Source organism: Prionailurus bengalensis, chromosome B3, assembly GCF_016509475.1.
Source record: "Prionailurus bengalensis isolate Pbe53 chromosome B3, Fcat_Pben_1.1_paternal_pri, whole genome shotgun sequence".
NCBI lineage: Eukaryota > Metazoa > Chordata > Mammalia > Carnivora > Felidae > Prionailurus > Prionailurus bengalensis.
This window is the reverse complement of record NC_057355.1, coordinates 72,246,407-72,273,893: the sequence shown is the minus strand read 5'-3', so window position 1 is coordinate 72,273,893 and position 27,487 is coordinate 72,246,407. Positions and strand designations below refer to the sequence as shown.

Genomic DNA, 27,487 nt, shown 5'->3' with positions numbered 1-27,487 from the left:
TTTCCGCAAAGAGGGATCTATGGACCAGAGAAAACATCAAAGAAAGCCCAAGAACGTAGGGCCTTTTGGCAGGGAGCTGGAACTAAGTGTTCCGATGACAGCAGAAAGGAGGGGACCAGACAGCAATGTCCCTATCCTCCCACCCACTCAACCCCCTCAGTCCAGGGGCTCTTCAAACTCAGGGGACGTGACCTCCTCCCAGACTGGTCTTTATCTAGAAATTTCTGGCCTCTTCTCACCTTTGGGCTGTCTTTGGCTCCAGGCAAGAATTCCTGCTCCTGTCCCACTGGTCTTCCAGCTCCTGCCCTTTCTCCAGAGCAGTCAGAGAATTGTGCTTCAGCCTGTTCCTTCTGTCCCCTTTGCAATTTTTTACCAGAAAGGTTGACCAGAGCCAGGGATGATTGGGAAGAGTCACTCGCCCAAGGACCAGTTGGACCTCTTCTTCTGTAAGTGTTACAGCTCATGGACCGGCTGAGGCTGAGACCCTGAGGTGGACCAAGGGAGTGGGGGGAATGGCTAATATAAGGTGGACAACCAGCAAGTGTCTCCTCTCTCTGGGGCATGAGGACTTGGGCTAGGTGATATCTGAAATACAGTACAGCTCTTAGGGTATAGGGGAAGGCTGCGGGGACGCTGGAGACTGTGGGAAGGGGCAGACAGCCACTCTAGGCCCACCTCTGCCTCCAACCACCTTAACTCTACCAGCAGGAGGAATGGCAGTAGCTGTGGCCCGCCTTGTGTTTCTCCAGCTTGCTTTCGGGCCAGCTCTGGTTGTGGACATCGAGATGCAGATTGCCATCAAGGACTTCCACATGCTACACGTCGATTATCCCAGGGTGCACTACCCAAAGGGTTTCCAGGGCTACTGTAATGGTCTCATGGCCTATGTACGAGGCAGAAAGCAGAAGAGCTGGTATTGCCCGCAAATCCATTATATGGTGCATGCCCCCTGGAGAGAAGTCCAGAAGTTCTGCAAGTACAGTGAGAGTTTCTGTGAGAATTACAACGAATACTGTACATTCACAGAGGACTCCTTCCCCATCACGATCTGTTCTCTGGCCCCTAATCAGCCGCCCACCAGCTGCCACTACAACAGCACCCTAACCAACCAAAGGCTCTACCTGCTCTGTTCCGGAAAGCGTGATGCGGAACCGATAGATATCATTGGTGTCTACTAGGAAAGGGAGGCTTTCGATTTGAACTACCCCCTACTGCCACCATACACCAGCCTGTTCCCGTTCCCAAACCTCTGATTTCTGATACAAGGCTTCCTCCCTGACTTCAAAGGCAGGCAGGGCCCCCTTCCAAGAGACCAGGGAAGTAGGACAAATGTCCAGAGCTTCAGTCACCATGCAAATTCATACTGCCTTGTAGACCCTTTCCAACTTGTTTACCTCCTCTCTTCCCCCGTCATCTTCCTTCTCCCACAGACAGCCTTACCCACCCAAGAAGCTGACTGTGTCCAGTTGGCAGTGACTATCCTTCCACTGGGCCAGATCCTGAATCCTGGATGGAGGCCCAGAGCCTCAGCTCACACCATGACAACAGGCACCCAGCTCCATGTCTCAACTCCCCATCCCCACTACCCTTCTCTCCTCAGCTGTTCCCATCTCCCTTATGATTCTCTCCACTCACTCACCTACATGGTAGGTACCTCTAGCTAGAGGTCCTCCCCAAGACCCTTAGAGTCTTTCTAGCCTCACTTCTCCAGAATGCCCCTCAGTCCCCAGTCTGTTCCTCTCTATGAAATCATTGCTCTTCTCTCTATGTAACCTGTTCTTTCTTCTCTCCTTCTACCACAGAGCCCAGGGTAGTTTCTCCCCTACACTCCCCTCCTTTAGTCTCCCTGTATTCCTCTCTCTGACTTCTTTTCCTTCCATTCTTCTCACTGTGGCTCACTGGAGTTTCAAATGATCTTCTCTGACCTGTTACTCCCAAGATGACTGCATCCCTTTCCTTCCCAAAGCTCTTCCTGACAACCCGCCCCCCCCCCTCCGGTTACAGGATCTGCCGCTGACAAGACAGGTGTGAGGTGAGCCTCGCTGTGGTCACAGAAGGTTTTAAAACCACACCTTGAGTTATAGAAGATATAACCACTGGATGAAACTGGGTGAAGGGTATGTTGGACCCCTCTGTACTATTTTTGCAATCTTCCTATGAATCTAAAATCATTCCAAAATAAAAATATGAAAATATATCTGAAGCCATTCTTTTTTTTTTTTTAATTTTTTTTAACGTTTATTTATTTTTGAGACAGAGAGAGACAGAGATGAACAGGGGAGGGTCAGAGAGAGGGAGACACAGAATCTGAAACAGGCTCCAGGCTCTGAGCTGTCAGCACAGAGCCCGACGCGGGACTTGAACTCACGGACCGCGAGATCGTGACCTGGCTGAAGTCGGACGCTTAACCGACTGCGCCACCCAGGCGCCCCTATCTGAAGCCATTCTGATTTCATTCCTTTTTCTTCGGCACACAAGCACCCCTGCTCTGGGAGTCCTGGAGGCACTCACCTCTGGCCATCTTCCTGGGCTACCCTTAGCAGTCAGTGGGATTTTCTGTTCCATGTCTCCAACACCACCTGGGCTACAACAGGGGAGGGAGGTGGAGGGACAGGGAGGGGTCTAACAAGTGGTGTCTGGGTCATACTAGGTCCAATAGGGAATTGCCACTTCCCTTTGGGAGATAAGAAGGGTGGATACCAGAAATGTATGAGTGCAAGGAGCAAATGCTTTTGCCTCCACATCTGGTTTATCTCTTATCCCCAAATATATTCCTCAGCTCTGTTCTTAGACGCAGTTGTAGAGGGGAATGCTAACCTAGGGCTGGGAGGCATGAGGTTAACTAGAGAAAGTGTGCAGAACTCAAAACCCTGACTCCTGGGGTCTTCTCTTCTCTCTCTCTGCACCAGTGGGTCTATCTATCCCTCTCTCTGAAGGAAAGACAGAGCTCATTGGCTGATGCACACACAGATGTTTATTGTTCCCTACGCTCCTCCGTGGTGTGTAAGATGCTGGGTCGAGGACTAACTGACCCTAGTTGTTGAGGCTACTTCTCATTTGCTGCTCGGCTTATCATAGGTGCCAGCACCCTTGTAGCCACTCACATAGCCTGACTTGTCGGTCATCTCTTCCCGTCCTGCGATGCCTTTGCCTTTGCCACTCTCGTCAAAGCGCTCCTTGTGGGTGCCGGTGTACTTGCTGGTGTCCGTCAGCCGGCTCACTCCACCCACTGTTGTTGCCTTCTGCAAGCCAGAGGATGATGGGTCTGATCCTTCTCTCTTCCCCTTTGCTGTCACACCCCTTCTCTAAAGATAGACTTTGGTTCTGCTAGGACCCAGTGCTCTATTCTACTGTTGGCATGGGGCTGCTTTCTTTAGGGCCCAGATGCAGCCATGGGTAGGAATGTGGCAAGAGCCATCCACTCACGAGGGTGGAGGAGTCTGGTGTTTGGGAATGAATGGGAGGAGTCTGGTGTGTGGAGTGTTCTGCTTCCAGAGGAGCTATTTTGACCAGGCGGCAGCCAGAGGACTTCAACCCCAGACCCAATATGCAAGGTCCCTCCAAGTGGGAAGGCCCTATTTGAAACCTAGAATAGAAGGGGCTTTAAATAGAGAGGGGACAGGGGGCACCTGGGTGGCTCAGTCCATTAAGCATCCTATTTTGGCTCAGGTCATGATCTCACGGTTTGTGAGTTAGAGCCCTGCATTGGACTCCGTGCTGAGAGCTCAGAGCCTGGAGCCTGCTTTGGATTCTGTATCTCCCTCTCTCTGTGCCCCTCCCCTATCATACTCTCTCTCTCTCTCTTTCAAAATTAAATAAACATAAACAGAGAGGGGACAAATAGAGAACAGACGGTGGGTGGGAGGCAGGAGGGCAGATATTACATCTTATACAAGAGTGGGAGGAGGAGTGGGGATCAGATACCAAGTCCTTTGCACTCAGTGTTCCCCCAGAGCCCACTGGACACTTGGAAACAAGGCTTAACTTTATTATTAAAATAGATGTGGACCCTTCTCTCAGCCACAGTCTCTTCATCCCTGAAATTACTAGATGATCTCTAAAGTCTGTTCCAATCCCAACAGTGCCCCAGAGACTTTCTGCCTTGTCTCCCTACAGTATTACTAATGACAGAGGTTAGGGACATTGGAAGGGGGAAGGGAGATAGGAGCAGCAGGGATTTAGAGAAGTAGAGTCAAGGGTTAGGGATGAAGAATGTCACTCACAGTAACACCAGTGGTAGCTGGATCCTTGCCTTCCATGAGTTTATAAATGTTCTCCAGAGCTTCATCTGGCTTCTTGTCTTTGAATCGTTTCTGGCCCAGCTCCTTCATTGCTTCCTGGAACTGCTGAAATGTGATGGTTCGGGCATTCTTGGCTCTGGTCAGTCAGACAGAAATCCAGGAACTCTGGAACATGAATTCATAACCTTCCAAGGCCCAACCCTTCCCTGACTGAGATTTGGTCTCTTGACACTGAGGGTCCTGGGACAGGGAACAGCACAGGACCAGGTACCCAGCAGGTGCTCAGTAGACCCATTATTGTGTCCTCCCACATGAACCTTTCTAGGTCCCACTGCCTTGTGTGCCTGGCCCCCATCTCTGGCCCCTTACTTGACTTTGCTGAATACGATGTCCACATCAGTGGAGGTGACTATCTTGCCATCCATGATGCCACAGTCTTTGCATAGCTTGGAGAAGTTCTTATTATTCATTTCAGTGCCACTGCTTGATGATTCTCCAAAGACAGCAAACCGCTGGAACGTTTTCCCTGCTTCTGATGCCATGATCAACTGGAGGTGGGGGAGGGCCGCAGGGAGGAAGACTTGGGGGTGAGGGAGGAGGGGAAGGGATGACTGAGGAGTAATGAGGATGGGTGTTAGTCAACAAAATAAGAATCAGCAACAGGAACAAAGTCCCTCCTCCCTGTTCTTCTCTTTCCTTTCCCCCCATCGCTTCCATCCCCCCTACTGTTCCCAGCACCAGGGATACTAGTATGGATCCTACATACTGAATAATCACCACTACCACCTATGTCTTCACCACTTTTGTGCACCTGAGAGTAGCCGGATGGTGTCTGTCCCTTCTCAGCCTTTGTTTATAAGTGTGTGCAGATATGTGGGAGCCAGCTGGTTGGGGAGACTATGTAGCAATGGGGAAACAGGGGAGGAGAGGGAAGCTTCTATGACCTCAGCAGTGTTTATGTGACATCAGCTTGAAGCTACAGCCTGAGTCTTGGGAGAGGGGTCCTTCATTTCCCCACTTTGCATTGAGCAAGTTGCCACCCTTCTGATCTTTCCAGCTGATCAAACTTCCCTCATCATTCCCCCCAGCCTGACCCAGTCCTCTGGGTCCTGGTCAGATTGGTTTATGGTCTGTCCCACAGTGCTGAGAGGAGCCCAGGGAAGGGGTTAATGGAAACAGGTTGGCATCAGTCCAGCAGTGCCCTCCTTTCTAGTCTCAAGTCCAAGTTAGTGACCAACATGGAGAATCCCAGTGACTTTGACACACCAACCTCAGTAAGAACTTTAATGTTATTTTAATGTTCATTTTTTGAGAGGTGGGGAGGGGCAGAGAGAGAGACACACACAGAATATGAAACAGGCTCCAGAGTCTGAGCTGTCAGCACAGAGCCGGACACGGGACTTGAACTCACAAACTGTGAGATCATGACCTGAGCTGAAGTCAGACTCTTAACTGACTGAGCCACCCAGGCGCCCCCACAAAACTATTTTTTATCCATTAATCCTGCTCAAGAATGCTCTAAGGATCTTCAGTGACAAGACAAAAAAAAAAAAACTGTCAAGGACTTTCACACTTGGCCCATGCTTTTATCAAACATCACATACCTCTCATCAATATTATTCTTCATCTGGGGGCCATAATGACTTTAGAGGCTAGCTACCTCATGGTTGAAAGAGAATAGCCTTGGAGTGGGATGAATCTGGGTGGGGATTTGAGTCCTAGATTTGTCATTTGCAGCACTGGTTGGTTGGCCTTGGGCAAATCGCTAAAGCTTCTGTTTCAGAAATGTCTGAGCTGCGTTTCCTCACCTGTACTGTGTAACAATAAAACTTACCTTATAGTATTGTGGGATGATATATGGGAAGTACCTTGCACCTACTAGCTACTATTCAATTCTTCCCAGTAACTTGTGTATTTCTTCTCCCAAGCTTTCCCTCTTGCTCTTTTCTTCCTGGATAGAACGTTCCTTTCTCCCATTCAAATACCCTGTGGTTGTACTCCTCATGGGTGGTACACTCTAGGAAACAACAACAACAACAAAAACCCTTTTCCTCTGAATTACAGCAAAATAATGGTTCTTAGTCTGTGGGCTGCAGTCTCCTGGGGAGAGGATTTCTGATTTATTGCAAGGGACCCTGGGATTTATATGTACAGAAAATATTGTCAACTGAATAAATAGCACGCTTTGCACATGTAGATATTACTACATACATAGGTATTAGAAATATCAGAATTCCGTACAAATGGCGGAGCCTGACTGGCTTGGTCTGTGCAGCATGCATGTGACTCTTGATGTTGGGGTTGTAAGTTCTTTGTAGTTTGAGCCCCACATTCGGTGTAGAGGGTACTTAAAAATAAAATCTTAAAAAAACCACCTTATTTAAAAGTATTGTTGAATTCATGGTTTGTCTCCGTCAAGGGATACTAAAACCATCAAGCGGGAATGGAAATCTCTCATCTCCCACTTGAGAAGAATGGGAAACACTTGGCACAGGATTTTTTGTCTAAACAATTAATCTTCTATAGACATCATTTTTCTTAACTTTCTGTCTTTATTCCTTCTCCCACCTACTTCATTATATGCTTCTAGAACGGATATGACCACCCTTCACACTTCTTTGAATTGCATCTATACAGTGGCTGGCACACAGCAGGCTCGCAAAACTGTTGCTTAACTGAAGGTACAGTTTGAAGCTGCTTCTGGCCCAAGAGAAGGGAGTTAGAGATTACCCTGGTTGGGCGACTTATGGCTGGGCTGGGACCTACCCTGACAAAGGGAACCCTACCTTAGGGCAGAACCAGCCTCATTTCTGCCTGCAGGAGCTGAGACCCCTAGGCCTCGGAAGCAAACAGATCCCAGTGGAAATTTCCCACCTCCTGCCCGCCCCACGCCCCTGCGTAGGCCCCTTATCAGGTTCCCCCTGAGTCATCCTGACCCAGAGACGAATTTAGATGCTGGAACCTCCAGGTCCTTCCCTCCCCCACTCCAAGTAAGACTACTTTATACACATCAGAGAACACTGCAGGCGGAAGCTCTAGGCATTCTTTCTTCCCAGCTCCTGGGGGGCTGGTAAGACCTCTCTCCTGCCCTACACAGCTCTGTCTATGATCCTAAGGCCAGCAAGCTTTTCCTTGTCCAGGAGAGTGTTAAACTGGCGTCCAGAGGGGAGAGGGGACTAGGCAAGCTGCCAGGGTGCCCAGCCTCTGGGCCAGTTTCTGAGGGAAACAGTTATGAAGAGAGTGGGGGGAGGGAAATGAGGAAAACTTCGATGTTCCAAATTGGGAGAAGGTTCGGGGGTTCTTTAGATATGAGGTTGTTGAGACCCGGTGTTTGATCCTGACCAGTTCTCCTACTCTGGGTCACCTCCTCCCTCTTGGCCCCTCCTTCTTTCCAATAGACCCTGCCAAGTGGGGATGAAAGGGGCATTGATGTTCCTTGGATGGGAGGGGGTTGTGGGTGGTGAGGGGGGGTGGGGGGGTGGTTCCCAGGCAGGAGGGGGGAGGGCAATTTGGGGGTCTTGGGGGGGGCAGCTTGTGCTGGTGTTGCGGTTGGCAGCTCCAGTTCCATTGGCCATTGTTCCCAACTGGCCTGCCGCCCAGCCCCCGAAATGGTAACTCAGGAACCAGGCTGAAGGAAGATGGGGTGGGAACCCTGGTGGGGTGGGGGTGGGGGCGCTGGAAGGGTGCAGGTGGGGAGGAATTCAATCTGGTTTCCTTTTGTCTAAGACAATTTAGGAACCCCTCGGCCACCCAACTATCCCATTCCAGGTGGCCTTCCTCTAGGGGCACAGGGAGGGTGCACCTAGGGTGGGGGTCGGATAGGGCTAGTGAGCAGTCTAAGACCGCAAACCCACCCCAGGCCCCGAAAGCGACACGCAGCAGACTCTGAGAAAACACCGCCTGGGCACTGAGATACAGCCGGGCCGAGCCTGTCTCACCCTCCTCCTCTGGGCCGGACTAGGAGGGGTTACCGCCGAAGCCACAGGGTCTCTTGGGTTCCAGCCCGGGACACAGCGTCCTCCCCAAGCCCCTACTCCACCCCCGCAGAGTTAACTCCGCCCCCACGCCTGTTTACCCTAGAGTCAGAGCCCCTGGGGGTCCCTGGCCCCTCCTCCGTCCCCCCTTGGGGCCTTGACCCGGGAGTCCCCGTTGGCCATCCTCGCCCCCCCCCTCCTGCGATCTCCCTCTATTTATAGCGGCCCCCCGCATTCCCCGCCCCCCCTCCCCGCCTTGTTTTCCAACTTCTCAGCAGCCGAGAGCTGGCGTCGGGACGCAGCACAGAGAGGAGGTACCAGGACCCTGGGCACCCCGAAGTTGAAACTCCTGCGCCCTCGACGACCCCCACCCCCACCCGTCGGTGCTAGCACACCTGCCCCTCCCAGCGGGCGAGACCCTCTCCTCCTCTGCGGCGATCCCCGCCCACCTCCTCCTTCCTTAACCTAGCTCTGTGTTTACGGGCAAGCGGAGTCGAAATCTTGGGGTGTCAGCACCCTGGGTTCATCTCCCCCCTGCCCGTCCTCATACTGGGTCTGGGGGCGAAGGAAGGAACCACAGTGCGATAGGCAGATCCAGGTCACGGGTGGGGGCGGTGTGGAGGGCAGGCGTGAGGATCCCCTGCAGGACTAAGGGATCCCCGCACACCCCACAACCGCTCGGTTGCGGGGGGATGTCGTGGGGAGCGCGAGCAGAACGCGGAAGCACCCAGCAGTTTGCTTCCCTTAGGGTACCCCTTGGGTCCCCAGCCCAGCTCCTCCCTGAGCGGCAGACAGCCTGGGGCGGGATAAAGGGGGGGGCGTGTTTACTGGGGGTCTGGGGCGGATCTGCAGGGAGCTGTCGGCCCGTGGGCGGGCTGGGGCGGGCCGGGGGCGGGTCTGTGGGGAGCCCGAGCCGGGCGGGCCGGAGAGTCAAAGGCAAGTGAAGGTGGAAGCGGCCGCGGCGGCAGCAGGTAGGGGGAGGGGCGGGCGAGGGGCCGCAGGGCCTGGATGGCGCCAGTCTGGCCGGTGGGCGGTTTGATCCCTATCCCTCGGAGCCGACCGCTCGGGGGAAGGGGCCCGCAAGGAGGGGGCGCTGCGCTGCGGCGCACAAAGGCGGAGGCTCCGCGAGCGGCAGGGCGTGTTTGGGGCGTGCGCGAGGTTGTGTCCAGGGTCCCGGGCGCTCCGCGCCGGCCGCGCTAGGGTGTCGGTCCCCACGCGGGCGAGCAGCGTAGGTGCGGACGGGTGCAGGTCCGGGTCAGTCCCATCCTTCCTACCCATCCCTTCCCAGCTGGCGCTTGGCCCTTGCGGGTCGTCGGGGCGGGAGGGGCGGGGGGGGGGGTGCTGGGAGGAGACTATGGGGCCGCCCTCCCTTCCCTTCTCCGCTCGGGGCACCCACACCGAGACTGGGTGGAGGGGAGACTCGAAGGCACGAGGCTTTTTAAATTTCGTTTTTAAACGTTTAAGTGCGAAACAGTCATGCTCAGCTATCCTCATCTCACTTGAGAGCTGTCAAAAATCTTGAGGATCCCCTAGTCCCCACTTGTAGTTTGCAAATAGGAAATTGAAGCCAAGAGAAGTAACTGAGTGGGCCAAGGTCACACCCTCAGCGACAGAGCCAGGACTAGAATCCAGAGGTTCCGACACAAGCCACGCTCTTTCCTCCACATCAGCACTTCCTTCTCTCCTCCCCCAGCCTGGGCTGATACCTGCTCTCCGTGTTGCCCCGCAGGCCCCTCCAGCCTGTATTGATTCTAGCTGAAGCCTAGAGAAGACATGTTCATTGGACTCAGGGGTACAGATTAGGGAGGGTTAGTGACCTGGGGAGGGTGGGTGACCCAGGTAGTTCAGATCTTGGCTGAGGCTTTCTGTCCCTAAAAGACCCAGCGTCTGTCTCCCATGTCATTCACCTCATTGCCTTGTTTTCTCAGACCCCTGAGCCAGGAGGGGAGAGAACCCTGACCCCTGACCCCACTGCATCCAGCCAATAGGAGCCCAGTAAGTGACCCCACCCCCAGGCTGCACAGGTGTTCTGCTCCTCACCAGCCCCACTAATGTTGAATGTATGCTAATTTATTCACAATGGGGAGGGAGGGAGAGTCTTGGAAGGAAGGGAAGCACTGGGTCTGTTGGATACAGGTGTCCCTTGTTCTTCTTTTCTTTTTTTCCCTCTCACCCTCTTGGTCTTGGTACTTGGGTCATTTTTAACCCCTTTCCCTTTGAGCTGCTGACCTTGATGTTTAGTTGAAGGTCACAGTTAATTATGAACTCTCACTACTCTGTTCCTTAGTATCATTGGCGTACCCAGTCACTGAGCCATGAGTTTCATCCCTACCTACTCTGGGAGTGTGGGGTGGCCCCTAAATATAGCATGGGAAACCCGAGCAACACTCCTGCCCCACCCTGGTATTTCTATGCATGACAGGAGAGGGGGGTCTGGAGGTGTGGGTGTTGAGGGGTAGCCAGAGGGATGGCCAGTCTGAAGAGAAGTGGTATCCTGAGTCCTCTGCCACTAGCCTGCCTTTCCAGCGGCCTGGACATGGAGCTGGGGGCGAGAAAGGCTTGATGTGTGCTCCCTCTCCTAGGGCCTTCTGCACCCTACACTGTCCTGGGCTGAGAGAGGGAGCCAGGTGTATGAGATGTGCAGGGGTGGAGGCAACCTCCCCAGTTTTGGTGTTTCTTCATCCTACCAGGCCACCATGGCGGAGCTGCAGGAGGTGCAGATCACAGAGGAGAAGCCGCTGTTGCCAGGGCAGACGCCCGAGGTGGCCAAGGTCAATAGAGACCCTCCGACTCCCAGACCCGAAGTCCAGGCCTGCGGGCATCCCCCTCGCCTCCTGCCTTCCCAAATCCATGATCTCTTTCTAACCCACACCCCTGTTTTCTCCACCTGTACCCATGTCTCTCCCCCATACACCACAATGGGAGTCAGGCCTTTGTCCTGTCACTGCACTAACCTTCATCCTCTCCATGTCTCTTTTTGTCATCTCTTTCTGTCTTTCGTCTCGGTCGGTCTCTTTGCCTTTCTTTATCTGTGCCTGTCTCTCCATCTATGACTCTACATGGCTGTGTGTGTCTGCGTGTGTCTGTCCGTGTGTGTCTCTCCAGGAGGCTGAGTTAGCTGCCGGAATCCTCCTGGACCAGGGACAGGTAACAGCTTGGGAGTAGTCCCAGGGTGGGAGGAGGGGTTCTCCTGTCTCCCAGTAGGGAGAGGACTGCTACATGGCTCTTTCTCCCCTCTCTGCTCCCTTTCCTTTCATTCCAGTCCTTTCCCTTTCCCATCTCTCCCTTTCCTTCCTTTTTCCTCCTCCTCAGAGTTCCTTGGTGCTCTCCCAACTTTTAGGATTCTTTTCCACCCTCTGAATCATCTTCCACTGTTTTATTTACCTGAACCAAAGTCTTGCTGATCCTATTTCTAAATCTTTGTTCCTGTCTCCTCGCTTTGCCCCTCCCATACCTCAACTCCCCAACTTTTGACTTTGACTTTTGTGGGCGTCCTTCTCTTGCCTGTTTTTCCTCTCAGCCTGACTCCTCCTGATGGTGACCTGTTTTTCTGCAGACTCACTCTGTGGAGACACCTTATGGCTCTGTCACTTTTACTGTCTATGGCACCCCCAAACCCAAACGCCCAGCGATACTCACCTACCATGATGTGGGACTCAATTGTAAGGACCTCACCTTCCCCTCCCACCCCTTTCTGGGAAGAGGCTGGTGGGAAGGGTAAAACCCTAAGGGATGGGGAAGGGTCAGCACCCATGTGGTATGTCAAGGGGAGGTTCTGTCCTCTGACTGTGGCATAAAAGAAAGAGGGTGGGTTCTGACTTCGGGTTGCTTTTCCCTGGCTGATTCTACCATCGGGGTGATGGGGATTCTCTTTAGATAAATCTTGCTTCCAGCCACTGTTTCAATTCGGAGATATGCAGGAAATCATTCAGAACTTCGTGCGAGTTCATGTGGATGCCCCTGGAATGGAAGAGGGGGCTCCTGTGTTCCCTTTGGGGTGAGAATTAGCTCCCTCCTTCCTCACTGGGCTGTGAGGCAAAGGGTGTGTGGGGAAGAGTGGACTCAGGGGAGGAGGAAACAGTGGAGATTCCGGGAAAGGATGGATAGGACACCCTGAGGTGCGGGGCAGCGGGGGCAGGTTGGTATTTTCCTTAACCTTCTTCTTTTCCCCAGATATCAGTACCCATCTCTGGACCAGCTGGCGGATATGATCCCTTGCATCCTGCAGTACTTAAAGTGAGAAGCCTGGGTACCCCTCCAAACCGTAGTTCTCTGTCTGGCATAATGGTGCCCTTAGAACTCCTGTGTCCACCAGGGTTCCTAGATGGGTTGTGGGCTCTGTCCTAGATATATCCTTCCTCCTCCATGCCTCCACCTGACTGTTGAGAGGAAGGGGTAGGTTTGGAAATGGACTTGAATCAGCTGAGTAGCCCTAATGGATAGAGGCAGGAAAGGGAGGGGTTATGTGTGGCCCTGCCTTAGGCTGAGGAGGGGCTTCTCTGATTCAGAAGGTCGGAGGAAGTGGAGGGGTGACATAATCTTAAGGAGCCAGATGGACTTGTCTTTCCCTCCTACTTCCCCTCCTCCACACACACACACCTGGTGATCTGGAGCCCTCACACCCTGAGTGTGAGGGAGAGAGGGAGAAGGAAGGGAAAGCCAGGTGAGCCTCTGTGGTATGTATGCTGAGTGCGGAGGACTCCCGGCTTGGCTTTTCCTGGGCACCCGGGCCATGGGCAGCTCCGGTTTGCCTTGTTGGCTCTGTTTCCCCCATTGTCCCTGTTGTTCACTGAAGTTATTTTTTGTTTTTTGTTTTTCTTACATCTTGCTTCAAGTTCCCTTCTTCCCGGTTTCTCACGAGGAACCAGGAACTAAAACAGAACAAGTTGAACTAGCTCTTGAGAATTGAGAATGGACACAGAGCTATGTAGGAAAACAAGCGTCTGGTTGTTTGGGGGATGGGTGTTTCTTTTCAAGACCCTGGCTTCCCAAGAAAGCTGAAGATAGACTTCAGGGACCTACACTGACTACCAGTGTCAATTGTTAGCTCCCTGGCACCTTCCCTTTTAGCACCCCTCAAGGGAAGATGGTGTTCTGTCCTTTGTGCATGTGGCCTTGGGAGAGAGGGTGAGGAGTTTGAAAAGCCAAAGTTTTGGACACCAGGGCCCATTAGACATGCATTTCTCTTTCACAGTTTTTCCACAATAATTGGAGTTGGTGTTGGAGCTGGGGCCTACATCCTGTCACGATATGCTGTAAGAAATAAAAACAAAAAAACACAAAAGCAACCCAGACAAGGTTTAAGGCCCATGGCAGACTGATTAGGAGAGTGTGGTTCAATAGTATGTGTTTGTGGGGAGGGGGTGAGGGGCAGGCCCCATGGGCCCCTAAGACTGGCTGGAGCTCAGTGGGAAGGGATAAGGCCCTGCCCAGCCTCTGATTCCCCATCCTCCTGCTACTCCTCAGCTTACTCACCCGGATACAGTCGAAGGTCTTGTCCTCATCAACATTGATCCCAATGCCAAGGGCTGGATGGATTGGGCAGCCCACAAGGTTTGGAGGAGCCTGTGGGTTGATGTCTGGGGGGGTGGGGCTTGCGTGGGTCCAGTTAGGCTCTACTAGCATAACTGCTTGGCCTGTGAATGTCAAGAAAGGGGAGTGGAGCAGGGAAGATGTGTGTGTCACTTTGTAGCCTGGGTTTCTTCTCCTCATGGTATCCTGAGCTTGCTCACCTGCCCTTTTTCCTCATAGCTAACAGGCCTCACCTCTTCCATTCCGGAGATGATCCTTGGACATCTCTTCAGCCAAGTAAGTGGTTGTGGAAGCTGGAGGAAGTAGAGGGGACCTTGGGGTCTTGAATGCTTGGGGTGACTCCCTTAGCTGGGACGGGATCTGGGGAGGGAGGAAAGCTTGGCTCTTCTCATCCAGTAACTGTTGACTTCTCTTCTCAATCCTGATTTTTTTTCCTCTTCATTCCTTCAGGAGGAGTTGTCTGGAAATTCTGAGTTGATACAAAAGTACAGAAATATCATTACACATGCACCCAATCTGGAGAACATTGAACTGTACTGGAATAGCTACAACAAGTGAGTGGGTGGTGTGTGTGCGCACACGTGAAGCAAATGTAGAAGCAGCAGCTGGGGGTTGTGGGGAGGTGCAGAGAAGGAGAGCGAAGTCTGGGACGTACACAGTGCGAGGAGGGCAGGATTTGGTGTGCAGCTGGGGCAGCTGTGGGCCAGACCCCGTGGAATGAATTATATGGAGCCGTCCCCCTTTCTCCTGTTTACTTCCTTTGGATTTTTGGATTCCCAGAAGTGAGATAGATGGTCTCTTGTCCATGTGCCCTTCCTCCCCCTTCACTGACCTCTGGCCAGAGACCTGGGGCACAAATGACCATAGGGATTGTGTTTGAGGCCTGCCTGCCACCTTGCCCTTTGGTTCCCACTTTTTTTTTAACTTTATTTATTTTGAGAGAGAGAGAAAGAGAGCGAGAGCAAGAGAGAATCCCAAGCAGGCTCTGCGCTGTCAGTGCAGAGCCTGATGTGGGGCTTGAACTCATAAACTGTGACCTGGGCCAAAGTCAAGAGTCAGATGCTTAACCAACTGAGCAACCCAGATGCCCTTGTTTCTCACTTTTAATTATTAATATTTGACTGTAATTTCTGGGAGGAAGAGAGCTTCCTCAGGGAGGAGATGGCTTCCATCCGGATAGACAGCATTGCCTGCCTAACATTCCTGCTCCTCTTTGAACCCCTCTCTAGCCGCCGAGACCTGAACCTTGAGCGTGGAGGTGCTGTCACCCTCAAGTAAGACGTTAAGAGATAAAGCTTTGCCTCTCTCTCTGGATCTTCCCTAGGTGCTTATATTCTTTAGAAGGAGAGTCTTTTAACAGGGAGTTTTCTCATTACCTCCCACACTGTCCTATGAAGCAAATCTCACTGTCTAGGTCCATCCCCCTTTGAATTGTCTTGGTAGGGTCAGAAGACCATCTCCTCTTTGGAGTCAAACATTGTCTAACTGCTCTTCTGGGAAAAGGCAGGTGACAGAGCACCAGGGCCTTACCCTCTTCTCCTGACACTATGCCTCTAGGTGCCCTGTGATGCTGGTGGTAGGAGACCAAGCACCCCATGAAGATGCAGTGGTCAGTAGGGAATTTTGGGGTGGGTGAGGGAGGGTTGGAGATCCAGGGTGGTGGTCAGAGGGGTATCTTGCCAAGAGGCCAGCTCTGTTTGGAAGAGGGAGAGTGACTGTGGGGCATAAGAGGTTGATTCCTGGTAGAAGGGAATGGGTACGAGGCTGATGGGAAAGAAACTGGGATCTGGGTCCTTGGGTCCCTTCGAAGGGAGGGGCCACAGGGAGTATGACCTCATTCATTCAGCCTCCTGCTTACTCCAGGTGGAATGTAACTCAAAGCTGGACCCCACCCAGACCTCTTTTCTCAAGGTCAGTAACCCTACTCCATACCCCGCCTGACTCTTGGCCCCCTGTCCAGAGCCATAGATCCTCTCTAGATTTAGCTTCTAGGCCTTCCAGGTCCTGCATGGGAGCAAGTGGGGCGGATAAAGAAAGCAAACCCTGAGGGCCTGGAGTGGGGAGGCTAAGGAAAAGAGAACCTTTTCTATCTCTTGGCATGGCTCCGTTTATTTATGTCTTCTGGATGGTTGTCTCTATCTCCTGCACAGATGGCTGACTCTGGAGGCCAGCCCCAGCTGACTCAGGTGAGTACCCCTGCCGTCCATGGGATGGGATATTAGTGACTCTGAACCATACACTTTGTCGCTCATCCATTTGCCACTCATTCCACACCTGACCTGCCATGGCTTGGGGTTCCAGCTTGGCTTCTTTTTCTTTTTTAATGTTTATTTATTTATTTTGAGAGAGAGAGAGTGAGAGAGTGAGATCGTGAGCAGCAGAGGGGCAGAGAGAGAGGGAGAGAGACAGAATCCCAAGCACTAACAGTGTGGAGCCTGGCGTGGGGCTCGATCTCACGACCCTGGGATTATGACCTGAGCTGAAATCAAGTCAGATGCTCAATTGAGTCACCCAGGCAGCCCTCCAACTCAGCTTCTAACCTCACCTCACTGTCCCCCTCTCCTTTTCTTACTTCCACAGCCAGGCAAGCTGACCGAGGCCTTCAAGTACTTCCTGCAAGGCATGGGCTACAGTGAGTATGGGAGTAAGAAGCTATCATGAGAACAGTGATTGCTGCACAGGAGTGGGGAAGGGATGGGCACTGGGGGGGGTGGGGGGTGGGAGGGGTTGGGGGGAGGGAACCATTTCAGGCTAGTTCTGGAAGTTACCACTGTCTGCCAAATCATTGACCTCCCGCTCCAGCCCCATTTGTGACTCTCGGCTCACCCAAGCACCCCACTCTTGAGTTGCCAGCCTCTCTGTCTCACCTCCTTTATGCCTACCTGCTTATCCTTCTGTCTCCACAGTGGCCTCATCCTGCATGACTCGCCTGTCACGATCGCGCACAGCCTCCCTGACCAGCGCAGCATCCATTGACGGCAACCGGTCCCGCTCTCGCACCCTGTCCCAGAGCAGCGAGTCTGGAACTCTCCCTTCAGGGCCTCCAGGGCATACCATGGAGGTCTCCTGTTGAGTGACCTTTGTTGCCCTGGTGTAGGACCCAGCCCTCACCTCCCCCAGCACTAACCTGGGAGGTGCATAGGGCACTGGGCCAGAGTAAGGGAAGATGGGCAGATCATGTGGGGAGATGACCTTGATCTTTGATTGCTACCCTAACCTTGACCTCTAACCTGTGATTCCCCTCAGCTCCTGGGAGAGATGTCCCAATATCTCTTAGGGACCCAGACCCCTAAAGTATCCCTCTCCCTCATTGTGGTGTTAAGGTGGTGAGGGCACGTACCCCTCTCCCTAATCTAGGTGTCTGTTGATAAGGGACAAGAGGTTGTTGTAGTTGCCCATGTGCCTCCACCAGACTCTCCCTACTTATCCCATTGCAAGGGTGGGGGACTTGGGGCCAGGACTCCATTCACCAAATCTGATAGGGCTTCTCATGAACCCTTCAGATCTCTGACGGGTATGGACCTAACTGAATGTGTGTCAGGGGAGGCTTGCTGGTGGGTTAATGGTCCTCAGGATGGTATAGAAACACCCCGTGTGTGAAATGGAAGTTGGAATGGGAGGTGGTGGGCAATGAGCAAGTATGAGGGAAGGATCGGAGCTGGGGCAATAGGAAGGGGCCTGGGGCCATTGGCTGCACTAACTTTGGTAGCTGTCTAGACAGTGTGTGTCTAGAGTGGGAGGGGGAGGGAGCTAAGCTGGGGCAGGGCTGCTTGGGGCTTGTCATAGGGGTGGGAAGGGCTATCTTGGGGCTCTGACCACACTGTGTTATGTGTGGAGGGTGCCCTCCTGTGTCCCACAATTTCTGCTGTAACAATAAACTGTAGAGGAACTGAGTGCCATTCTTCCTTGTCTGAGTATGCCCGCATCATGCCCCTGTTCATGACTTCCCCCTGCCCAACCACATTCTCTTCTCAGATATGGCATGGACACTTCACAGAATGTGACTACATGGTCACTGGCCCCTATTCCAATACGATGGTATTGTCCTTGATATTGATAGTATTTTCAAGTTTTGGGAGAGAGGAGCTATGTAGGTTTTATGGGACTTATTATTAGTTAGTTGATGTCACCAACATCATGATCTGAAGCAGGAAGTACAGAATACTGGCTGAAGTGTCCAAGGACATCTTGTGACCACCTTCCTGCAGGATCCTCCCTAGGGGTCACCTAAATTCTATTTCATTTTATTTTACTTTTAATTTTTAAAACTTTATTTTGAGAGAGAGAGAGAACTTGTGCAGGGAAGGGGCAGAGAGACAGGGAGAGAATCCCAAGCAGGCTCCACACTGTCAGTGTAGAGCCTGATACAGGGCTCAAACCATGAGGCCATGACCTGAGCCAAAATCAAGAATTGGACGCTTGGCCAACTGAGTCACCCAGGTGCCCCTAGATTCCACTTTAGATAGTTCAATAGAATCAGTAGGCCAGGCCTCACACAGTTACTACAGGGGTTGGGTTGGTCATAGTTGACCCCAATCTGAAGACTCCTTCAGGAGAGCAAGAACACAAAGGATTTCCTCTCAGGAATCCTACTCCCCCATGAATTCAAGAATTCAGGGAGTTTTAGACTGTGGTTCTCTGAGAAGCTTTTCAACAAGTATGAACAATATTCAGCAAAAGGACTTCAGATATTGTGGCTGTTGCAGGCTGATTCTTGGGCTCTTGGGGCACAAAAAGTAAAAAATGGGAAGGTACTTTTTTACAGTGTTATTGTTAAGAGTGCTGTGGATGGAATATTACAAGGTCACTTGCCGGAGTACTTTCTAGAGTACTCCACACACAATTATGTGCTTTCCTCAATGAAACTGAGCTGAGGACTAATGTAGCTTGCTGTCTGGTGCTGACACACTGACATGGAAGGGAGGCATGGAATATGTTACTGACTCTTGAGCATTTCGTCACTCTCTCAGGACTGAGACTGCTATAAATGCGTGAGGCCAGGACTGGAGGGGGCTGGGGTCTCAGGTGACTCGCAGGGTTATAGAGCTAGCTGTTGATGGCAAGTGTGTTGGGTGACCTCATGCCGGGCAGGTAGCAAAGAGTGCTTTAATGCCACCCTAAAGAAATAGCACAATTGGAATCACTGGACTGACTAGCTCCTAGGTAAACAAAACGTGACAGAAAGGCAAAGAACTCCAACCAGCATCAGCCTTGCCTGGCAAAAGGTGCTACTGTGCATTATGGGAAGGAAGGCAGGTCTTCTCACACAGAGAACACCGTTAGCAAGGTAATCTTCAGAAGAGGGAGGATACCATGTGTACACGTGTGAGTGTGTGTGTATGTATCTGTCACGCAGGTGGTGTGTGACATGGTGGTGACTGTGTGTCCCTCTCCTATAGATGTGTCAGCATGAGAAACCCAAGAGCTAGGAAGAGGGAGAGATGTTTTCTGCTGGGAGCAAGGGAGAGGGGGTTCGCTGTCCTTGTCTGACCTCTTCACTTTGTTGGTCCTAGACATTCCAGGCTAGCCCATGGGGATGCAGTGCCCTCCTGTGGTTGGCATGGTTCTTCCTAACTACCCCCCCCCCCCCCCCCCCCCCCCCCCCCCCCCGCCAGTCTCGGTTTCCCTCCCAAATCTCCCAGTGTTCTTTGTGATTCTATGCAGTAGATACATAAGGAAGCCACGGTCTGTGGCTCCTGCCTGTTCTCAAGGTCAGAGCTCAGGAGAGGTGAGGTGACTTCACAGAAGGCTGAATCACAAACTCCCTACTTTTTGTCTCTGCTTCAGGCTTAGGACTCCTGTTTCTCTCTTCCTCTCATTCTCAAGGGATGTGTTTCCCTGACTTCAGGGATAGCTTCAAGATAGCTAAGAGAGGGTTTACTGGGAAAGAGAATAAAACTAGAAGACTGTGGTGATGAGAATCTTGTGGGTCAGCTTGGAAAGTCTGGAACTCATGAAGAGATTTGAAAGAGTGAGTCTCTGAAAGTACACACAAAACTGATCCTGCAGTAGGAGGGAGAGATGTGAAACTTCAGAGGGCACTCCTTTACAGAGTTAGGGCAATGCCAGAGTGGGAGACGCCACCTTTCTAGAGATTTTCGTACTAAATGGAAAGCGAGAATCAGTTCTTACTAGAGGCCAGGGGTGTGGTCAAGGTAAATGGTGCCCAGAGCAATTACATTGTTTGCACCCTCTCTCCTTGCCAACATCAGAATTTCCCCCAAACTGGGTAAATAAATAGTAAAGGTAGAATGCATTCTATATTTGACATTCACTACATCTAAAGATAGTAATTCTGAACAAAATTGAAATTAAAAGGAAGTAGTCAGCAACTGGCCTCTTTAAGCATCCCTGCAGACTGGGGCCTGGGGGTGTACCACCTGTCTACACACCCCTTTTGCTTCACCTTTGCACGTGGCCACGGGCTCCTCCCTCAGGTGCGGGGGCAGGGAACATGAGGGTGCCTGACCAGCTGGCGCACATACACTCACACATACCAACCCATTCTGATTCTGGCAACCATTCTTCGAACTCTAAAGCCGGGAGCAAGGGACCGTTTCCTATGGGCACTGTCTCCTGTGAGGGAGGCAAGACACTGGCAAAGGGGTGAAGTGGAACGGACTGTCTCACAGGAGTTAGCCTGGAGCTCTCTGGTTTTGTTCCTGGGGCATCTTGTTCATAGGTGCCCGTCTTTGGCTGACCTCCCATCCTGCCCCAGGATATTCACTAACCTCCATTCTCTTTGATGCTGTGCCCCATCTCCTCTCCTTTTCTTCACCGACTGTCAGCTTACAACTGTAAAAACCCAAGCCTTGGCCTGTATGCAAATGAAAGGTGGGGGAGCTCCCAAGGGTTACTTCAGGGAACCATTTATTGTTGCAAAAGTGGAAAGTTGGTTCTAGGTGGGAGGGCAGTTGGAGGTCTCATTCTTCCGGCTTTTTTTTTTCCTGTTTAAATATATAAAAAATACATGTGTGGGGATGGAAAATAAGGGATAGGGCACAGGGGTTCAGGAGACTTGAAAACACTTCCACATAAATTCTTTGGTGACTATTGCAACTAGCTTCTTCTCTATCCTTTTCCCCAACCTGCATCTTTCCTCTATTTTTTTAAAAACTCTCATGATTCTAAGGTTTTTCGGTTACAACCTGTCTGTCAAGGCTGAATGAAGTGTGTCAGACTTTACTCCTGAATCTGGCTTCCAGTTGCCAGGGCTCAGCTATCTCTGCTCTCCCTCCTTCCCCATGGCTCTCTTACCTGTTCTCACTCCATCCTTCCTCACTGCAAGCTCATTTAAAGTCACCTTCATCTGCTCCTTTATAGCCCTCTCTGACTCCTCACTGGGGATTCATAGGTTTTGGAAATGATCCGATTGTTCCTTTTTCTGATCCTGATGTTCTCTCTAGGGAGCCATTCTCGAGCTTTATTCCAGCTCTTGATATGATATGGTTCCAGCTGAAGATGGTTCCTGTCCTGGTTAGTAAGTCTTGGGAAAGGAAAGGCGATGGTCGTGGAAGGAAAGAGTGCTGATGGCTGAAAGCACAGGTGGCTGAAAGGGAATGTAAGGGCTCCTGGGCTGGGAGGAGGCAAAACGTGCATGACTCACCCTTGCTTGAAATCTCCCAACCTCTGCTGATTTCCCTCAGATGCTGATAGCATCAGTGACCCAGAAACATATGAGGAGCCCAGGGTCCCATGTCCTCAAGTCTCCTTTCTGTAGTCCTGCAAATCCTTTCCACCTGAAGTAGCTTACAATTGTGTCCCTCCCAATTCAGCCTTGAAAAGGCCTGGCAAGACCACTCAGGTTGAAAGTAGCAGACAGTCGATGGCATGTTGGATTTGAGCCTCCAGATTTATGTGCCTCACAAGACTGATATGCCTGCAATGCACCAACAGGCAATTTTGTCCTTTGGCTTCGCTTTGGGCATGAGCAAAAAGAGACCCTGGCAGTAGATCACAGAGTAGAAGTGGAGTGAGGGTGGGAGGGTGCTCCTCTAGTGTCCTCCTGGTCGGATCCCTGCAAGCTGGTTGTATCCCTCCTCTGAGGCCACAGCTCTTACTGGACGCCCCTTTCTCATTTCTGCTAACTGTTCCCTTCTCTTCAACCGGGGTAGCAACTTTGTTTTTGCTCATCCCCCAGCAGACACTTGCGCCACCAAGCACAGCAGTGTTCTTTCTCAGCCCCAGGGGATTGCACCATCCACTCCTTGCTCTGTCCAAACCCTGCCCACACCTTCCTATATACTCCCTTTATTAAACTTGCCTCAATTACCCATGTGCTCTCTGCTTTCTTCTGAGACCCTAACACATAGGATGGGGAGGTAAAGGGAAGGAAAGGGAAGGAAGAAGAGAATCTATATAGTTGAGTTTTTCTTAAAATCAGAGAAACATGGGTTGGAAGCCCACCTAGCTATGTGATCAGGTATTTAACTGTTCTGCATGTGTCTCCCTCAACTTACAGTGGGGATAATACCTACTTGGCAGGGTCAGGAAGGTGAGATCATACTTGTGAATGCAGTAGCACAGTTCCTGGCACATAGCAGGTGCTCTGTGTGGAGACTCTATTATTATTACTACATCTGAGGCTCTGTTCTGAGTACATATTACGTTACCTAATACTGATGGGAAAACAGAATAGGATGGTATTTCAGGGAAATGGTTTCTTGTATCAGACATTTTTATTTAGTTGTACCTGAACCTTGCCTTCTCACTCATCCCTGGGTACGTAAGCTGGGCTTCTGAGGAGGTTTGTGTATCATAGTTTGTGGGGAGGGGAATGGGATGGACTGGAGACAACTCTGGCAAGAAGGAAACTCGGGAGACCTTGTCAATGTGAAGGTGACTTGGCTTCTGCAACTGTCAACATCAGAAGGGGCAAAGTGGGGAGAGTGAGTTCACAGGGTACACCTTCTCTCTTCCTTTTTTTAAATGTTTATTTATTAACTTTGAGAGAGAGAGAGAGACAGAGACAGAGACAGAGAGAGAATGAATGGGAGAGGGGCATAGTGAGAATCCCAAGCAGGCTCTGCGCTGTCAGCCCAGAATCTGACGTGGGGCTTGATTCCACAAACCATGAGATGAAATCAAGAGTCAGACACTCAACCGACTGAGCCACCCAGGCGCCCCTTTTCCTCCTTCTCCACTAAGTCTGCAATACTCCTCCAATTCATGGGTGAAGGGGCTGGGTAACAGGCAGATAATCAGCTCCGTATTTGTCCTTGGTAGTTTTTAAGAGATGTAACACAGTGTAGGGGCTACTTGAACTGAAAGACAGATGGCCTAGTTGGGAGGGGCCGGAGGCAGAGGGGCAGGTAGAGCAGGCAGAAGGAAAGCCACTAAGTTGTGGCAAAGCCAAGTAATCGCCCTAGGCATTTATCTGGCGCCTCTCTCCCTCTCTAAACACTGCTTCTTAATCCCGCAGCTCAAGGCAGGTATGGAGACAGGGGCTCAAAGGAGAGCAATAGCATCCTCGAGGCCACACAGGGCTCGGTGTGAAAAATAAAAGCCAGATGAAAGGAGGCTCTATTTAGCCTGATCTCATGAGTCTGTTGGACACACTGTAGTTGACTGATAATAGGTACTGGGAGTGACGTGGGTGTGGTTAGTGTAGGAAAAAATCTAGATCCCGTGGTTTCTGTTTTTACACCTCTTCTCTCTAAATGCTGGGAACTCTGGCTCAGTTTCTCAACACCTGTGGGGAAGACAGGAGCAGGCTGTTGGAATTTCAGCAATGCTGCCATGTTTGGAGGGCATGGTCTGCAACTGACAGAATGTCTAGGGGCCCAGATTCCAGAAGAAAATACCCATCCAGTGTTCATTCTCCCTTTCCACTCCCCATTCCACCACTTCCTGTACTGGGCAGCTCCTAGGCAACCTACAGAAAAGATGTATAGCATGGCTGAAGGGGAAGGGTAAAATGGACATTTTATTGTTTACAGTAGCATAAATGGGACAGGAGTCAAATCTAGAGTGATTGTGTTTATATCAATTCTCCAATTTATAGGCACTCAACTTAAACATCTTTCTCTCAGTCCCGGATGAGAAATGGCATCTCATGTAGTGAAAAGCTGGGGTCCAGTTCATGTGGACGATGCCTAGTGAATGTCACTTAGTCTCCGTAGAGAAATATCTGAGGGCCAAAGCTGTCTGGGAAGTGTCTCCCAGGGGCAGGAAGGCCATTGTAGATAGGTCCATCAGAAGAATCAGGAATCTCTCAGGCCCACAAAGCAATAATGGCCATGAAGGCAAAACCGGCGGCTACACAGCCCCACTTGGCCAGAGGGGCCTCGGGGCCAGCTAGCTCCCGGGGCAGAATTTCTAGGAAGGTGACATACAGAAAGGTGCCGGCTGCCACACCTTCTAACACAGCCTGGGTTAAGCCACGCCCCCCTTTAGAGTCCCCCTGAGTCACAGCCAGTCCCAGGCCCAGGCCCAGGGGGGACATGAGAGCCAGTGATAGGATGGACAGCGTGGCCCATCGCGAGCCACTGCCTATCTGCACCAGCCGCAGTCCTACACCAAACACTATGAGCCCCTTGTGAGCCAGGACTGCGAGACAGAGTTGCACGGTAGCTGCTACTGTTGGCTGCAGCCCCACAGCCAGACCTTCAAACACTGAATGGAAGGAGAGGGAGAGCAAGAGGACAAGGGCTCGGAGGGGACCCTTTGAGGGGGAGGGGAGAGGTCCATGGCTGTGGAGTCCAAGGACGTGAGCCCCGTCCCACTCCTCCTGCACTGTGACCCCTTCAGCAGCCCCAGGATAGCATTGCAATACCAGCGACTCCAAAAGGAAGACAAAGAAGAAGCCCAGGGAGATGATGAGCTCTCCATAGGGATACTCCATCTAGGAACAGAAAGAGGGGCTGTGAGGTGGGAAGGGAAGATAAGAAAGTACACTGGGTGGCCATGGGAGTGGGAAACCAAGGAGAATGGGAAATGTGGGGCTGTGCCCAATTAGTAAAATCTGGCTGCCTGTTGGCCCGGCCGGCTCTCACTCTGGCCAGTGGCCTTATTACCATCTGCTTCAAATGCTTCCAGATTGATGTGGCCTATGGTGCAGAAAGAAGGGCAGGGGAATGAAGCCAAGAGCAGGTATGGACAGTGACAACCACCACCCTTGAGGGACTAGGGGACACAAAAGTGATAGGGTTAGAAAAATGGGAAAAGAATGTGAGGCATGTGAAAGGGTCCAGAGAAAGAATGAAAGAGTAAAGCAGAGTTTTTTTAGGGCGTCCACAAACCCAAAAGGATTGGGTGGGCTCCTCTTTGGTCTGTGATGTCTGAGCTGAGGAGCAGAGGGGATTTCTGGTTCTCCTCACATACTTCCCTCAAAAGGGTCTGGGTGGGAAAGGAGTTTCAGCTCCCCTCCCACTCCGGGGAGGGACTGGCGGGAGATACTTACCTGTGCTGAATCGGCATCATCAGAAACACTTCCCTCCCTTTTCGTCCTGTTCTAGGGAGAAAAAAGCAGCAATCAATGGAGGATGGAGCTCAGCTTCCTGTCCTGCCCCTTCAGCTCCACTGCTTTCCTTAAAGTCCAACCTGTTTTCACCATGCCACAGGAGAGCTGTCTTCTTCCCTGTCCCTCCCTGCTGGTCCTCAACTCTGTCACCTTTCTCCCTTCCTCCCTTGGTTCTGCTCATCATTCTGGCCTCCCAGCTCTGCAGCTCAGCATTTCTGCTGCTCACCTGCATCATAAACTTCTGGATCTCTGATTCAATTCCCTCCAGGGCATCAGCAGTCATGTGCATGAACCCCGCTCCCAGGAAAACACCTGCAGAAGTGCAGCCCAGGAGGCTGAGGACCCGGCGGTGACGACCTAAAAATGGGGAAAGTTACAATCTAGTTGGCAGTGAGATAGAAAAGGTGACAAGAGAGAGACAGTGGCACGCAATACCCCAAGCTTGGGGATGATGAGAGAATCAGAGCAACGCATCAGGACGGGGTGACAGGGTTGTTGTCAGGATTAGGTTATGGGGACATGTGCTGCAGGGTCATACCTGTGGCTACATCCAGCTGGAACCATTTGAAGCAGATGGGAATAAGGCCGCAGATCAGAGTGAGAACCAGCAGGGCAAACAGGCAGCCAATTTTTACTCCCAGTAGTGGTTCCATCCTTGGGGTACAGGGTGAGCAGAGGCCTCGGGATGGCAAATGGAGTTACAATCTTCAGAGGAGTGCTGTCTTAGGTGGAGTAGCTCCTCTCCTGAGTTTCAGGAGGCTGTTGGGATCCTCCTCCTGTTCGGTGTTGCCTCTGCTTGCGCAGCCTTGCATAGCTGACTGGGGCCTTGCCCCAGATTCCCGCCCTCCCCCTACAAGGAGGCCCCTCCCCTGGCTCATGCCTTCCAGAACTTGGAAACCAGAAACTCCAGACTCCCTGCCAGGCACAGCCTGTGCTGTAGGTCCTCTTCTCTTCGCTGCCATGACTAATCCAAATGCTGTGGACAGTCTTAGTTCATGCCTGGGGCTGGTCTAATCCAAAATGGGAGTTTGGGGAGGGCCTTCCCAGCTGTTTTGTACTGGGGACACCTGGTCCTGCCTTATTCAAGACACTTCATCTAAGACTTCCATACCCTCTCCACCCCACCCCACTCCCTGTCTTATGGGTTATGCTGATATCTGAACCCTCCCCTTTCAGAGGGGATTTGGGGCCACTTTCAGGTAAGGAGGTGGGGCTGAGAGGTGGTGCTGCCGCCCACCATTCTGTGGAAACTAGATGAGCGGACTCCCCTTTCCTGTAACCCCAGAAAAATAGCTCTAGGCATGATAATGTCTAATGGGGAAGTTGAGATTTCTAGTATTACAACACTGATGCTGTTCCAGCTTTTGACTGTGCCTATTTTCGGATGTATGCAGATCTTCCTCAATGTACGATGGGGCTACATACTTAAGCCTCCTAAGCTGACAATGCATTTAGTACACCTCAGCTACCAGTCATAGCCTAGCCTACCTAACTGTGCTCAGAACATTTCTATTAGCCCACAGATGGGCAAAATCATCTAACCAAAGTCTATTTTATAACAAAGTGTTGAAATTCCTTATAATTTACCAAATACTGTACTGAGAGCAAAAACCAGAATGGTTCTAAGGGTGCCATTTACTGTCGCTATCGCGTGACTGCCTGGGAGCAGGCAGTTGCCTGCCAGCAACACGAGATGATCATACCACATATCGCTAACCTGAGAGAAGATCCAAATTCAAAATCCAAAGTACAGCTTCTACTGGATGTGCATCGCTTTCATATCATCTTAAAGTTGAAAACTTGAAAATCAAGCCATGGTAAGTAAGTCGTAGACGGTGTGTATCAGGGGAGAGGGGTGAGAATTTTAAGACAAGGAAAGTTGCTCTAGCTCTGAAACAGGAAGGTCTCGGGGAACGCTGAGAAATGAACCAAGCAAACTGAAGGGTCCTGCCTGGATCTGCGGTGGGAGGAGATGGAAAATTCAGTCTTGATGAGGACTGACACTTGAGGAAAATATATCCAGCAAACTGGGGAGCTGATGGACCCTGAGAGAGACAGAAGGAAAGGAGGGAGAAAAACACAGAGGTGAGGCAGCTGCTGGCCCCCTGTTCAGGTGGCCACCTAACAACCGTGACATCTGCTGAGCCAGTGCTCAGAGAGCTGGGGCAGCTCTCCCCACTTCTCTGCCTCGGTTGACTTCCCTGGGCAGCCCTGGTCTCTGGCAGAGGGAACAGTACTCTTACGGGAGAAGGTGAGCTTGAGATCTGTATGGGAAACAG

At 51.6% G+C, this 27,487-nt stretch overlaps 4 protein-coding genes across 9 annotated transcripts; 2 read left to right on the top strand and 2 right to left on the bottom strand.

Annotated features, from left to right (window-relative positions):
- Window positions 1–244: 244 nt before the first annotated feature.
- On the top strand, window positions 245–2,140 carry RNASE13 (ribonuclease A family member 13 (inactive)). The gene has a single exon (XM_043554226.1). It carries the CDS (start codon window positions 714–716, stop codon window positions 1,176–1,178), a length of 465 nt encoding a protein of 154 aa, XP_043410161.1. The 5' UTR covers window positions 245–713; the 3' UTR covers window positions 1,179–2,140.
- An 816-nt stretch (window positions 2,141–2,956) lies between these two features.
- TPPP2 (tubulin polymerization promoting protein family member 2) lies at window positions 2,957–5,184 on the bottom strand. The gene is made up of 4 exons (XM_043554225.1): window positions 5,053–5,184; window positions 4,611–4,852; window positions 4,224–4,377; window positions 2,957–3,242 (listed from the first exon to the last, which is right to left on the bottom strand). The coding sequence occupies exons 2-4, from the start codon at window positions 4,781–4,783 to the stop codon at window positions 3,054–3,056; spliced, it is 516 nt and encodes a 171-aa protein (XP_043410160.1). The 5' UTR covers window positions 4,784–4,852; window positions 5,053–5,184; the 3' UTR covers window positions 2,957–3,053.
- Window positions 5,185–7,262: 2,078 nt separating this feature from the next.
- Window positions 7,263–17,640, top strand: NDRG2 (NDRG family member 2). Of its 5 annotated transcripts, none has more exons than XM_043554222.1 (17): window positions 7,263–7,311; window positions 10,144–10,210; window positions 10,906–10,986; window positions 11,321–11,362; window positions 11,772–11,877; window positions 12,092–12,212; window positions 12,389–12,451; window positions 13,410–13,470; window positions 13,682–13,768; window positions 13,967–14,023; window positions 14,198–14,301; window positions 14,977–15,021; window positions 15,305–15,356; window positions 15,611–15,658; window positions 15,898–15,933; window positions 16,328–16,379; window positions 16,654–17,640. In XM_043554222.1, exons 3-17 carry the CDS (start codon window positions 10,912–10,914, stop codon window positions 16,818–16,820), a joined length of 1,116 nt encoding a protein of 371 aa, XP_043410157.1. In that variant the 5' UTR covers window positions 7,263–7,311; window positions 10,144–10,210; window positions 10,906–10,911; the 3' UTR covers window positions 16,821–17,640. The 5 variants fall into 5 exon arrangements, with proteins under 5 accessions (XP_043410157.1, XP_043410155.1, XP_043410158.1 ...); XM_043554220.1 differs by lacking the exon at window positions 7,263–7,311 and adding an exon at window positions 8,429–8,529; XM_043554221.1 differs by lacking the exon at window positions 7,263–7,311 and adding an exon at window positions 9,108–9,186.
- A 6,014-nt stretch (window positions 17,641–23,654) lies between these two features.
- SLC39A2 (solute carrier family 39 member 2) lies at window positions 23,655–27,459 on the bottom strand. Of its 2 annotated transcripts, XM_043554218.1 has the most exons (4): window positions 25,747–27,459; window positions 25,435–25,565; window positions 25,149–25,199; window positions 23,655–24,590 (listed from the first exon to the last, which is right to left on the bottom strand). In XM_043554218.1, the coding sequence occupies exons 1-4, from the start codon at window positions 25,859–25,861 to the stop codon at window positions 23,961–23,963; spliced, it is 927 nt and encodes a 308-aa protein (XP_043410153.1). In that variant the 5' UTR covers window positions 25,862–27,459; the 3' UTR covers window positions 23,655–23,960. The 2 variants fall into 2 exon arrangements, with proteins under 2 accessions (XP_043410153.1, XP_043410154.1); XM_043554219.1 differs by lacking the exon at window positions 23,655–24,590 and having other exon boundaries at window positions 25,148–25,194.
- Between the last annotated feature and the right edge of the window lie 28 nt (window positions 27,460–27,487).